Below are 14984 nucleotides of genomic sequence, written 5' to 3'. Positions count from 1 at the left end.
ATAACATTTCACAATTTATTAATTGATCCCTTAATTTGAAGGTGACATCATGGTAATATATTTGTGTGGTTTTGGAATTAATGAACACGTTTTCACTTGAAGGTAAGTTCTCGTGATGGTAGTTTGGTATTTTTCTTAGGAAATGCTACCATAACTATCCCATTCTACAACAACCAAAAATGTGGACACAGACGTGTAACTCCAAATTTAGATAGAAATGCTTCTAGAATATAAAATAAATTACCAGGGAAGTTGTTTTTAAAGATCCTAAATTTTCAAAAAATTTTCATATTTCTTATTCAATATGAGAACAGAAATTACACCCATTAAGGTGTGTAGCTTTGAAATCTCAGCCTGAGGTTTTTCGTCAATAGACATGTAAGTATTAATTTTTCCCTTCCACAACATTTGCATGTCAGTAAAATTGAATTGCCTTTTAAAGTTTATGATAGTTTAATAGAGAAACCCAGATTCCATTTGATAAAAAAGTCTTTATCCCACATGGAAGAATTGTATTGGTTCATTTAACAAGTATATGTAGTCTATTATAGGCCAAAAAATATGGAAGAGGGATATCAAATACATTAAAAATGAGACAAGAGACCAAAAAAGTTATTGTGTTTTAACTTTAATAATACACTCAAAATTTTAACACAAGAATTCACTATTTTAATTAACATTTAAACACAATTATAAGGAACAAAATGCTGAATGCCTTGATGGACAAAGTACAGCATCTGTCTTTAGATTCACAAGCTGCCCAAAACATTTAAAATATATAACATATGAAGTCACAGAACCAGAGGGCTAGAAGAAAACCCCACAAGGTAATTGCTTATCTAGATTGATTGATCTTGACACTGAATACTTTTTAACTCATGTGATGGTCATTTTGGTCATGTAACTAACCACGTAACTGTCAACCACAGGGCTTTGCAAATGTGGAATGGTGATTTACAGTTAAAATGAAGTATAATAGATAACCAGAATAAAATCCCCATAGTCACTGTTTTATATTTTCAATATGCACACTTTAAATGTTAATATGAGATAAAACTTCACTATTTAAACTCACATTACATGTACCAAAACTACAAATGAATACAGCAAAAGTGGAAACCCACTGTAGCCTCTGGCTTTTAAGCTCACACACTGGTCAAAACACTTAGAAATTTGAAGGATAAAAGTCACAATAAAGAGTGAAAAGCCTTAAGACAATTTAACACACTCATTGTACAGCTGACCACACTAAGGACCAAAGCAACTGGATCATAACAATCCATTTTTGAAAATGACAGTAACCTTCACAATCATGAGAAATGCAGGTTGACCACTTTAGGAGAATTTAATCTTCAAATTAGCAATTCAGAATTTCCCACTATAGGTGAATAAAAGTGGAAGGATGTTAAATATTCACGAGAAGTTAACTCTTAAAAGTCAGGATGCCTTAGGCTGAGGCTTGAAAATAAAAGCACTTCACAAATAGAATAGTGAACACAAATCATTACAAGTCAAGATAATAGTTATATAGAAGTAAGGTAAATTTTCTTGATACACAAAAATTGTTTTGATGAACTTTTCAGTAATGAATTTAAAATGAACTGCATTAGCTTCAAACACAAGATGAATATAAACTACTTAATAACTTTAGAGCTTATGTAATATTCTTGCCGAAAAACAATCGCTGAAATTACCAACGAAATGAGAGAATATCTTTAAAGCAGTGCCTTCCTTATAACCTGTAATCATTTCACTTGCCAATTTTTAAGAATTAGTAGTTGGAATATAAATCCTGTGCAGGTAGACTTCTACTTTATTGTTACCCAAATTACAGATATCCAAGATACCGACGATATGCACTCTATCCAGTCTACTGGCAGCTTTTATAATATCACCTAAAAATAAAAAGCAGATGGTAAGTATTGTAAAATAGTTAAATATTTACTTGGATTTAGTACCACATAAGCTTACTTTTTTTCTTGTAACATTAACAAATGTCCCTCATCTTCCCTCCAATTTGTCACATATTCATCAAAGTTACATTATGGTAACTTCTGCACATAACAATGAATATATCACACACTATATATATACTACTATTAATGTCAAGATACGGGCTGGTATTCCAAAGCCATATTTAGTTATTGTTACTTTCCAAATCTTTTTGGTGGACTAAAGTAAGTGTATATTTTTTCAGGGTTATTTATATGGTACCAAGTAAGCAACTTACTGTTTACACTTCAAGGGAGCACAAAAATAATTTTTTCTATTTAGAATTTAATTATGAATTCTTTACAAAACTTAATAGATGTAAAGCAAACTATATGTAATTGAAGTTTTTTTAAAAGGATATTTCCTCTGAGACAGCTTTATTAACTAAGACTTAGCTTTGGATACTCTCAAGAAGCTCTACCAAAAATGGATCAGGCAAAGGACATTACTGTATATGGTGGAGTAGGCAGTTTCAGAGCTGCGTCCCTCCACTAAAGCAACTTATGGGCTGACAAAAACTCTCAGATCAACTTCTGCAGAACTCTGGCATCTATACAAGAACTTAAAATAATCAGGAGAAAGATTAACAGAGAAAGAGCTGCCGCACTGTGGTAAGAACGTGCTGAGGTGCTTTAAATTGCCCATGTACTCCCTGTATCAGCAGCAGCCAGGAAGACGGCAGCTCACACTCCTGGTGTAGGCTGTTAGTACCAGATGGTGCAATGCAGAACTTACTGTCAAAGACGTGGTTTTGAGTTTGGACCAACTGGGCAATTCCCTCAAGGGCAGATGCAAAAGCTTGCTTTCATTTCACCTGATTTGGGGTATTCCCACAACTGGGGTAGCTTCCCCAGTGGCTTTTGTTGAAAGCATATGGAGGCAAAAACATTAGCCAGAACAGCTGGGGCAAAGTATAAAGTTGGGATAAGCAACAGATCAAAAAGCCTGAGGAGGAAATGGTGGGGAAAAGACACATGTGGGGGAATAAGGGCTTTTTAAAACCTTCTGTGTACACTGGGGCCTCAAGAAGGCTACATGTATGCCCAGCGCTGGATGCATACTGAGAAAAGGCCTGAGGAAAAACCCAAATATTCACCTCTGGCTGACCATCAGGCTCTGCAGAGCAGGAACTGAAAGCTAAGGCAGGGCTGTAAATAGCCTGGATAAGCACTGAACACAGATCCAATGGCAAAAACTGGAGATCATTTTTGTCCCTGTTTTCTTTTTCTCTCCTCCAAATGTTTAAAGAAACTCTTCCAAAGCACTAACTGACCACTACTGAGCTTACGGATCACAGACTTCAATGGCTACACATGACAAAGACTTCATTTTAAGTACGAGAAAATGAAAACGTTACGCAGAGCCACATGGCTTTGGAATATCAGTCTATATTTTGACATTAGTAGTAGCATCTGTGTGATATTTTCAAACAGTATTGTGCAACCATCACTGCTATCCATTTTCAGAACTTTTCATCATCCCAAACAGAAATTCACATACCTTTAAAATCCTAACTCCCCATTAGTTACCTCTGCTTTACTTTCTGTCTCTATGAATTTGGCCTCAAGACATGTGCTCTTAACCTTCATAGGCTGTAAAGCTGTACCTAAAAGCCAGTGGTGGATCTAGGTTTTGTGGGGCCTGAAGGGCATACTGTTTGTTTGTTTATTTATTAAGACTTTTTTTTTTTTTTGGAGGGTTGGGAGAGAGCACACAGGGAGTGTGAGAGGAAGGCTCCCCACTGAGCCGGGAGCCCAATTTGGGGCTTGACTCTGACCCTGGGATCACGATCTGAGTTGAAGGCAGATGCTCAATCCACTGAGCCACCCAGGTGCCCCAAGGGCATACTATTTAGAATCCCCTTTTATACATAACAATACTGAAGCAAGTGAGGGCTTCTCAAGCTTAGTCTTTGTTAACTTCATTATTAAAGCCACCACTGTTAGATATGTCACAAAATCTGATGAATGATTTACAAATGCGCAAATTCACTAATGCACAATGAATATAATAATGACAAATATAGAAAATAAATATATAACTTTCTTCTACTTTGAATGGGATGAACTTTAATCTAGATGCTTTGGAAAGATTTCAAGATCTTTAGCTTTGATGTTAACAGCAACAACCCAAACCTTAATAATTCGAATTGTTATCATATATTGACTTTTATAAATAATGATTAACAGAGTGGCTGAAACATAAAGTATAAGTAAATCCACTGTTTGGGTAAGTGACTCTGCCTACTTGTGTTAATGCTTTGAGCAAATGACGACCTCTCAAACTACTCATCTGGTACTACATTAGAGAATGTGCAGATTAAACACTCAGGATATAGGGCACCTAGAATGGTGGCTGACACAAAGCTCAGGTATTAGCAAACAATCATTTTCTACTTAAGAAAACCTAATATGAAAAAAAAGAGAAAACCTAGTATGAAATTAGGATGTTATTTACATCACATAGGGATTCTCTTAGAAGCACCTTAGAATGAGCTTCTCTACATTTCTCTTTAAATTGTTAGACTTGTGTATAAAAACTGTACTTTTTGGGGCGCCTGGGTGGCTCAGTGGGTTAAGCCTCTGCCTTCAACTCAGGTCATCATCCCAGGGTCCTGGGATGGAGCCCCGCATCAGGCTCTCTGCTCCGCAGGGAGCCTGCTTCCTCCTCTCTCCCTGCCTGCCTCTCTGCCTACTTGTGATTTCTCTCTGTCAAATAAATAAAATATTAAAAAAAAAAGATGAAACAACCTCCCAGCTCAAATTTAAAAAAAAAAAACACAAAAAACAAAACTGTACTTTTTTTGAAACATCACAGATGCACACAGTGAGGGTGACTTCTTTTGCCATCAGTCTGCCAAAGAGTAACAAAAACAACAATACCTAGCATTTCTAAAGGTGTGAGTAAAGTGTGATTCTTGCTTTTGGTAAAAGTGTAAATCAGTATAAACTTTTTGGATGACAATGTGACAGTATCTGCCAAAATTTTAAATGCCTACATATTTGAGTCAGTGACTACTTTTCTAAGAATTCATCTTACAGATATGTGTATAAGTGCAAAAAATATGTATATACACACAGATAGATAGATAGATACTCATCGTGGTACTCTTTGCTGAGAGCCAAAATATTTGAAAATAATCTCAACACCAATCACTAGGGGACTGAGTAAATAATTTTGGTACATACACATAATTAAATATTTATAGGTATTAAAATGAATGAAGCAGCTCTCTATATACTAACATGAAATCTATTCAAGATATGTTGTCAAGAGGAAAAAGGTGGTTATGGAACTATATGTTTACTATAATTCCATGTATGTGTATTTCTTTAAGACTGTGTGTGTGTGTATGTGGGTGACCAAGTGAGATTTATTCCCAGTTGCAAGGGTGGTTTAATATTTGCAAATCAATCAACATGATAAATCACATCAATAAAAGAAAGGCTAAAAACCATATGATCACTTCAATAGACAAAGCATACGATCACTTCAATAGACACAGGTAAAGCACTTGATAAAGTTCAACATCCATAGATGATGAAAAACCTCTGCAAAGTAGTTCTAGAGAGAACATACTTCAACATAATAAATGCCATACATGGAAAACCCACAGCTAACATCATCCTAAATGGGAAAAAACTGAGAGTTTTTTCCCCTAAGGTCAGGAACACGATGAGGATGTCTACTCTCATCACTTTTATTCAGTATAGTCCTGGAAGTCCTAGCTACAGCAATCAGACAACAAAAAAGAACAAATGCCATCCAAATTGGTAAAGAAGAAGTAAACCATTCAGTATTTGTAGACGACATGAAAGACTCCACCAAAAAACTGCTAGAACTGATTAAAAAAATTCACTAAAGTCATAGGGTACAAAATAAACATACAGAAATCAGTTGCATTTCTATACAGTAATAATGAAAACAGCAGAAAAATAAATTAAAAAGACAACCCCATCACAACTGTAACCAAAATAATAAGATACCCAGGAATAAATCTCACCAAAGAGGTGAAAGATGTGTACTCTGAAAACTCTAAAACATTGATGAAAGAAATTGAAGATGACATAAAGAAATGGAAATACATTCCATACGCATGGGTTGGAAGAAAAAATACTGCTAAAATGCCTGTACTACCCAACGCAATCTACAGATCTTATGCAATCCTTATCAAAAATACCAACAGCATTTTTCACAGAACTAGATGAAACAATCCTAAAGTTTATATGGAACTTCAAAAGATCCAAAATAGCTGAAGCAATCTTGAAAAAGCAGAGCTGGAGGCATCACATCCTGGACTTTGAGTTATATCACAAAGTTATAGTAATCAAAACAGTATGGTACTAGCATAAAAACACACATAAATCAATGGACCAGAATAGAAACCCCAGAAATGGACTCACAATTATATGATCAATTGATCTTCAACATAGCAGGAAAGAATATACAATGGGAAAAAAATATCTTCAACAAATGGTTTGGGACATATTCTGCTTGAAACAAATCACCTTGCTTTTGATTACTACGTCACTTTTCTAGTGGTTCTTGCCCTTCATGTCTCAAATATTAACTGATTGGGCAGTATGATACTAGATTTTTTCAGGTGACCATGTTAGTTGTTTTGGAGAACAACTGGCATTAGCAACTGAGAATTTTGCCTTAATATTTCATACCAATAATAACATATACACATAGCAGAAGAAATGTGATGAAAGTAGATGTTGCATGCCGTAAGAAAATAAATACACAAATATTTAAACTATATATTAGGGCACTAATTAAGAAATCTGGACTTCCTGGAAGTGAAAAGAGCTGTAATGTAGAAAGTAATACTGCAAAGTCAACTACTATATCATCTCTAAAATAAACTGTGGTAAAAATAAAAGTCTCATAAAACAAGAGATTCAAGCTTAGTTTGCAGTACCCATTCCTGCCAAAAGTTACTTCATCATCAGGCACAATTCATAAGACTTGTTTAAAAACAATATGCACTCAAGAGTTTCATCAGCTTATAAAGACCCACCACAAAATCCCAAGATAATAAAGGCTGTCTTAAAAGCTCTTTTAAATGTAATATCCTTCTAAGCTCAATGAGAACTGCTAGAAACTTTACTACCCGCTCAGGAAATAGAGATGACAACAGGAAGTAGATAATTATAACTGGATACATAATTTTACAGGAATATAGAAATAATTTAGAGTTCAGTAAATTATGTAGCAGCCTAAACAATTAGTCGGTTGAAGTGTTTCACTATTGGGATTACATGAACTCCTAGCTGTCCTCAAGGAATTTATTGCATAGCACTTGAATAACTAAACATTTATAAAAGAAAACAACCATACTGTACTATGCTGTGGAGGTCTTAAAATTTCAGGCAATTGTAAGATGAAAGGACAGATCATTTCGCCTTAGTTAAAAGGAGAGAATTGAATTGGCACTGCTCCATGTTATACTACTTAAATCTAATGAATACTTACATTTAGAAATATATTATAAGAGAACATTTTTAATGTCTGCCTGGAATCAAAACCATTAATTTGTCCAATTTTATTTAAAAATATATTCTCATATATAAATCTTGGGGCACATTTACCAAACGCCCCTTTAAATTATATTGAATGTTAAAACTAGAACCATTTATATAATCACATCTTAAGATTAGAAGTGTTTACGATATTAATTTTATCTTCTGAGTGAAAGGAATACTGAAATTATCTTACTTGCAAGTGCTCTTGAACCTGCCAATGTGTCATTTGCTGTATCCGCCTGCGGATACACACAGCTGTAATTCATGCAGGTTAGTAATGTGTCGATTTGGGATGTTCGGAGATCTTCTGGACAATACATGGGCAGGAATGCAACATCAATTGCGATCTCATGGTTCAGACCTATATAGAAAAACCACAACTTGTTAAACGTGGGTTAGTCCAGGAAGGTAACGAGGCCAGGTTTGCTGGTTTGATCCTGACATATGCCAAATAGTTTCACGCATATAAATGCATGGTTTCAAAGCCAGGAACTAAACTCTTTGCTGTGCAAAACTTTATGAATACATGCAACTGGTTAAAGAGGAGGCACTTTACTGCAGTCTGTCACCACTCCTGGAAATAACAATCCAAAATGTTTTATCAAAAACCAAAAAAAGCCCACAAAAAATCATAACCTCCCCCAAATCCCAAAGTGTTTTACTTACTGATAGATGATTTAAATTTTAATATCCAGAGGATGACCTGGACACATAAATGAAGACATGTAGAATATTTTCTTGGTCATTATGTCAGGGGCCGTTACAGAATAGAATAATTCAGAGATAACTATTGTTCCCTTTATGCCATTTGGACTTAAGGATGTATGACTCAAGCAAAGCCAGGGATGGTAGTAACAAGGTCCCATCTGTCCTTAATTATACAATACAAACGTCATTTACTTGCCATTAGGGCTATAAAAGTTGCAGCAGAAAAGGGGCTATGGGGGGGCAACGAAGTAAATCCTGACCTGTGACTGTCATCTCTTTGTATGGATTAATGTCTACTAGGGTGGATATAAAAGACTTCTTAGGGGTGCCTAGAAGGCTCAGTCGGTTAAGTGTCTGACTCCTGATTTCAGTTCAGGTCATGATTTCTGGGTCCTGAGATTGAGCCCTGCATTGGGCTCTGCACTCAGTGGGGAGTTGGCTTGAGGATTCTTTCCCTCTGCCCTTTCCCCTGTTTTTGCATGCTTTCTCACTAAAAACAAAACAAAACAAAACAAAACAAAAACCTTTCTTTTAAAGACTTTTTAGAGGCAAGGCTTTGAGCTGTGTACAAAAGGTTGAATAGCATTTAAATAAACAAGAGAGAAGTTATTTCTGGCAGGGCAGGGAGTAGCCAAAATTATAGATCATAGTAAGGAGACCATCTTGACTGAAGGAAGGGCAAACACACAGAACATAGCTTGAACTCCATGAATTCTACCCAGTCACCCCAAACATAACCCTGGAGGTTATCCTTAACTCCTTCCTTTTGTTCTTCCCTGATACACAAGTTTTATAGATTCTATGACCTTATTATCTCCTCTACTCATCGCTATAGTGATTCTTAACTACTGGGCATGGGTCAGTGATAGGTAAACAAACTCCTTCCTGTTAAACTGCAAACTGATCCAGAAACACAAGGGCATTTTTTTTGCCCTTTAAAAAAATATTTTATTTATTTATTTGACAGGGAGATAGAGCCAGAGAGCACAAGTGGAGAGAATGGCAGAGGGAGAGGGAGAAGACTTCCCACTGGGCAGGGATACTGCTACATCCCAGGCCCCTGGGATCATAACCTGAGCCAAAGGCAGACGCTTAACCATCTGAGCTACCCAGACGCACTATATTTTTTTGTTTTTTATGGGCAAGCGACACTAAATCTCCACAGCTTTAAGTTAACATACAACTAAGAGCTCTTTAAAGGTTTTAAGGATTACTAAAATTTGGTATTCATAAACTGTTAATAGTTATGACACCCAGAATTTACTGAGGATTTCAATTCAGTATAAGAAGTGTAATTATCCCATAACTCTAAGCAATGTTGCAAAGCTCAAATAGAAGTACACATGCTGGTATCTTATTTCCTTGATTCTAAGACCAAATTTAACTCTAAGATATACCATCAACTTAATAATAGTTTTAATAAGAAGGAAACTCTGCATTAAGAGTATCCATTGACTGTAAGATGCATTCCAACTCGCAAGTATAAAAAAAAGAATGGGCTTAGAATTGAGAAAATATCAGAAGTTGGAAACCCTGATATTCTCAGAAATGTAGTTTTATTATCTGTGTGTCATTGATACTATTTTGAATTATTTTCTACATTATAAAATACAGCAAATTTAGCTTCATCATTACTCATGAAATTTGTCCTGAGCTCTTTGGTTAAAACTAGAATTCCGGGTACAAATGTATAAGTAAACAGGCCTCAGAGCCTCCATACTTGCTGTTTCTGTGCCTAGAATATTCTTTCCTCAGATAACCAGATTGTTCTTTCACCCCCATCAGGATTCTGTGAAATGTTACTTTTACATTTGTGAAATGTTAACCCTAACCCTGACCACTCTATTAAAATGTAATCCTTTCCCCAGGGGTACAGGTCTGTGAATCGCCAGGTTTACACACTTCACAGCACTCACCATAGCACATACCCTCCCCAATGTCCATAACCCGTTCCCCCTCTCCCAACCCCAACTCCCCCCAGCAACCCCCAGTTTGTTTTGTGAGATTAAGAGTCATTTATGGTTTGTCTCCCTCCCAATCCCATCTTGTTTCATTTATTCTTGGGTCAGGGGTGGGAGGTTGGGGGAACAGGTGGTGGGTAATAGGGAGGGCACGTTTTTCATGGAGCACTGGGTGTTGTGCAAAAATAATGAATACTGTTACGCTGAAAAAATAAATAAATTTAAAAACGAAAAAACAAAACAAAACAAAAAAAAATGTAATCCTATCCAGGGCGCCTGGGTGCCTCAGCTGGTTAAGCATCTGATTCTTGATTTTGGCTCAGATTATGATCTCAGGGTTGTGAGATTGTGTCCCAAACCAGGCTCCACACTGGGCATGAAGCCTGCTTAAGACTCTTTCTCTTCCTCTCTCTCTGCACCCCCTCAAAAAAGATAAAATGTAATCTTTTCCTACTACCTTATACTCAAACCCCTTTCTAGCATTTATCACCATCTCTTTTATCAGCAAGCTCTTTTTTTTTAAAGATTTTATTTATTTGACAGAGAGAATCACAAGTAGGCAGAGAGGCAGGCAGAGAGAGAGAGGGAAGCAGGCTCCCTGCTGAGCAGAGAGCCCGATGCAGAACTCGATCCCAGGACCCTGAGATCATGACCTGAGCCGAAGGCAGCGGCTTAACCCACTGAGCCACACAGGCACCCTCAGCAAGCTCTTTTATTTGTTGTGCTCACTCATGTAACCTTGTAACCTCAGGACTTAGAACAGTGCTGGGCACACATTAGATGCTCAGTAAGTATTTGTTAAATTGAGAAAATGAAAAAAAAAATTGAGCAAATGAATGTACATGTATGTATTTTTTACCTATAGTTTTCAAATACAAGACTTTAAGACACTTGTATTAAGTTTTCAAAAATGAATTCATCCGTATTCTTGTTACCAATGGAGATGAACACAAATATCCTTCTTACAGTGTGCATACATTTGTATTTCAATGGTGATTTCCTGTTTATGTGTTATTTCAGTAAGTAACTTACATTTTACTGTCTAGGTAAATGTGATCATGTAACTGGACTATATCCAAAATTAGAGGAAAATATAAAATCAACCAAGTTAGTTCTTATTATTCTTTTGTAGTGTGTGTTATATGCAATTTATATATCTTCTTCCTCAATTCTTTGTGACCACTAAATTTCTTTTCCGACAAAAAGTGTGAAAGTGTGTGTGTGTGTGTGTGTAGGCTCATGTGTGCATACACATGCACACGTTTGAGGGGAGACAATTTATAATCCTGGCACCTAGCATAATGCTTGCAATATACCATATTTTACTTACTCTAAGATGCCACTAAGAAAAATGCTACCAAGTGAACAAAGGCATGACTTCAATTGTAAGATGCATACCGATTTTTCAAAGAGGTTAAAATATGGGGGAAACGGGTGTCTTATGGTGATGAAATCTGATAGTAGGTACTTCGGGTTTCATACATTATAATTACTTTCTTTTTTTTTTAAAGATTTATTTATTTATTTGACAGACAGAGATTACAAGTAGGCAGAGAGGCAGGCAGAGAGAGAGGAGGAAGCAGTCTCCCTGCCGAGCAGAGAGCCCGATGCAGGGCTAGATCCCAGGACCCTGGAATCACGACCGGAGCCGAAGGCAGAGGCTTTAACCCACTGAACCACTCAGGCACCCCACATTATAATTACTTTCATTATGCAATGAAATTAGGGACAGAATTAAGGGTGGCAACAGTAACGTAGCTCTGGAACCCATATAATCCAGCATACTGCTCTACTGAGATATAAGAGTGGAGAAGCATCTCAGTGGGATAGGATATCCTGAGGATGTCATCAGTGAGGTAACCAACAGTGAGAAAACTCAGTGCTACTCAGTTAATGGTTCTGATAGGCTTCAGAAAGGAAGGAGGCATACTTTATGGGTAAAAATAATTGGCCCTGAGCCCGCAGCTAGTACCAAGGAGGGAAGGAGTTATGTTGGCCCGCTTGGTTGCTTTAATAGAAGAAAAAAGTCAAGGTAAGTAAATCCTTATTATTTCAATATAACCACAGCATATTAAATTGTTTTGATGTTATAATTAATGCTATTAAATTTTAAATTATCTTTTAGATGCATTTTACAAAAAAGGAAAAGAACAACCCATATAAAAATTGGGGTGTTTCTCTTGACTTGCATGAGACAAAGCAGATGACCTACAGAGGTTTACAAAAGACTGGCTGAATTATGATACTTATTGCCTAAGTCAAATGCAAACTGAAGAGAGGACTCTTAAGCTTTGATTGGCTCACAGGATTTCATGGTTAACTAAATCAGTGTTAGCAGAGCCAATGATATACTGATGCCATCTAGGAGTCTAATCTAGGTTTTGAAAACTGTTTTCTTATATTTAAAGGGGGAATAACTTAAAATCAGGAGAGACTGACCAATAGATTTCGTAACTGGGCCTAAAGGCCCTGAAAATTTAGTTTGTTACTTCATTCCAGTATCTTCTTTTTGGAATGTGTGTTATTTCATAATAAACAAAGGACTGAGGTTTTAGTGCTTACTAAAAATATCTATTTATTTGAGACAAATAAGATGGTATGGCAAGGATTTTAATATAAGAATCAGCATTTCTGGAATAGGTTTCTGATGTTGCAACAGTACCCTGCTGTTGTTGGGAGCTATTAGAATTGTATGTAGGAAGATTAATAATTCCATTCAATGTTCTCAATAATGATTCATCCCAGACCAGTCAGAGTTAATGCTTGTAACAGAGTTGTGGTATGGATAACCTTTTTAGCTCCCAGAATAAGACACTTCAAAATTACTGAGTCCTTCAGAGATCAGCAAGATACTGCAGAGGGATAATTAATCACTGGAAGATAGAAACAATGTAGGTGGACAATCTTCATGTCGGAAGAATTTTAAATATCATGTAGATTTACCTGTCTGGATTGGTTTAGCTAGTTTTATCTAAAAACAGAGGTCTAGAACAGGGGTCAGCAAACTATGACCTGGGGGGTTTAAATCTAGCTTGTACCTGGTTTTGTACAACCTGTAAGCTAAGAATATATTTTTTTTACAACTTAAATGGTTGAAAAAAAATCAAATGAATATTTTGTGATATGTTAAAATTATAAGCAATTAAAATTTCAGTGTCTATAAATAAAGTTTTATCCAAACACAGCCATACACATTCATTTATATATTGTCTATGGCTGCTTTCACACTAAAACAGGAGAACTGAGTAGTTGGGACAGATACTGTATGGCCTGCAAAGCCTCAAACATTTACTACTTGGCTCTTTACAGAACAAGTATACCCCCATGCACTGAACACATATAAGGTCATCTTTTAGTTTTAGGATTATATCTTTTAACAAATAGTACCATATTAAGAGATGTAATCGTTTCTTTTGAGTTCATTGCTCACACCATGCTTACGATGGTTTGCCCATTGTCTGGTCTCATAATACAACTTAGGTTTCATATTTTCACAAAAGGTATAATAAATTCACCACTTTCACATCTGATATTCACCACTTATTTTAACCAAAATCTGAGAATATCTGGGGCACCAGGGTGGCTCATTTGGTTGTGTCTGCCTATGCCTCAGGTCATGATCCCAGGGTCCTGGGATTGAGCCCCAAGTTGGGCTCCCTGCTCTGCAGGGAGCTTGCTTCTCTCCCTCTCCCTCTGATCCCCACTTGTGCTTGCTCTCTCTCTGTAGTGTTCTCTCTCTCTCAAATAAATAAATAAAATCTTTTTAAAAATCCCAAATCTGAGAATATCTATACTTCAAGTCCTATTAAGAGAGCAGTATTTCTCAATCTTAATTCTACTCCTGCATACCAGACAAGCAGGACATTGTCTTGTCATTGGCTCTGGTGTAGCAGTAAGTCTCCCTTAGGAGGTAAGGGACATTGAACAGGCTGCTTCTCTGCAGTGTACCAAAATTTTAAGGAGTGTGGGAAGGCCTCCCTTGGATGATTTTGATAGGTTACCTCTTCCCATCAAGGTTCTATAAGAATCAGTGGATCAGCACTAGGTGTTATATAAATGATGATTTGCTGGATTCTACTCCTGAAACTAATATCACACTATATGTTAACTAAAATTTAAATAAAAACTTGAAATATTAAAAAAATGAATCAATGGATCAGTACCATTTATTTTAGTTCTCTAGGTTTCATTTATGTATTAAAAGTTAGCCATTAGAGAGCTAAGTATATGGATTTTATGATAATTAAGGTGAAAATATACTCCTTTACAGAAATGTTACTAAGCTTTGACTAATTATTATATTGATTATATATTATAAGCTTGATGGAAGAATCAGTTACCTGAAGAACATTTCTGTATCTTTAAAAAAGAAAACTATAGATGAAAATATAAAACTACTGTTATTCTATCTTATTTATACAACAACTTCATATGGTAAAATCTGACTTGAGTTTTAATAAAGGAAAAAATAATAGGTTTTCTATATATGAGTGTTTGTTTCCTCTGTAATAGGAGACATGATTTATAATCATGGCCTTGGTTCTACCTAGCCAGGGTATAGGACTAGATGATATCCAAACTTCTTTTAACTTTAAAATTGAATACCTCATCAGGAAGAAAATCCCTTTCTTTCTTCCTGCCAGAAAGTTGACCAAAAATTACCGCCAACTGGTAACTTAGTTATTTGCAAGTATCTAGTAATACGTACTTTTTCTGTTTCCTTTTAAATGTTCTCTTTTGTTTTATCCATCTGTGATTTATTTTTCACTGTCTTTTATCCCTGTAAAACACCTTA

General features: G+C 36.0%; 1 protein-coding gene across 2 annotated transcripts in view; it reads right to left on the bottom strand.

Moving 5' to 3' along the window:
* Positions 1-612: 612 nt before the first annotated feature.
* Positions 613-14984, bottom strand: part of RADX (RPA1 related single stranded DNA binding protein, X-linked) — a 75479-nt gene continuing 61107 nt past the window's right edge. For both annotated transcript variants that reach the window (XM_045996260.1, XM_045996261.1), the window contains exons 13-14: positions 7714-7881; positions 613-1895 (exon numbers count right to left, since the gene is read on the bottom strand). In XM_045996260.1, coding sequence (XP_045852216.1) covers positions 1765-1895; positions 7714-7881 — 299 coding nt within the window. In that variant the 3' untranslated portion in view covers positions 613-1764. The remainder of the gene's footprint in view (positions 1896-7713; positions 7882-14984) is intronic.

Source organism: Meles meles, chromosome X (genome assembly GCF_922984935.1).
Source record: "Meles meles chromosome X, mMelMel3.1 paternal haplotype, whole genome shotgun sequence".
NCBI lineage: Eukaryota > Metazoa > Chordata > Mammalia > Carnivora > Mustelidae > Meles > Meles meles.
The sequence above is the reverse complement of the archived record's forward strand: the minus strand, read 5'-3'. Positions and strand labels throughout refer to the sequence as shown.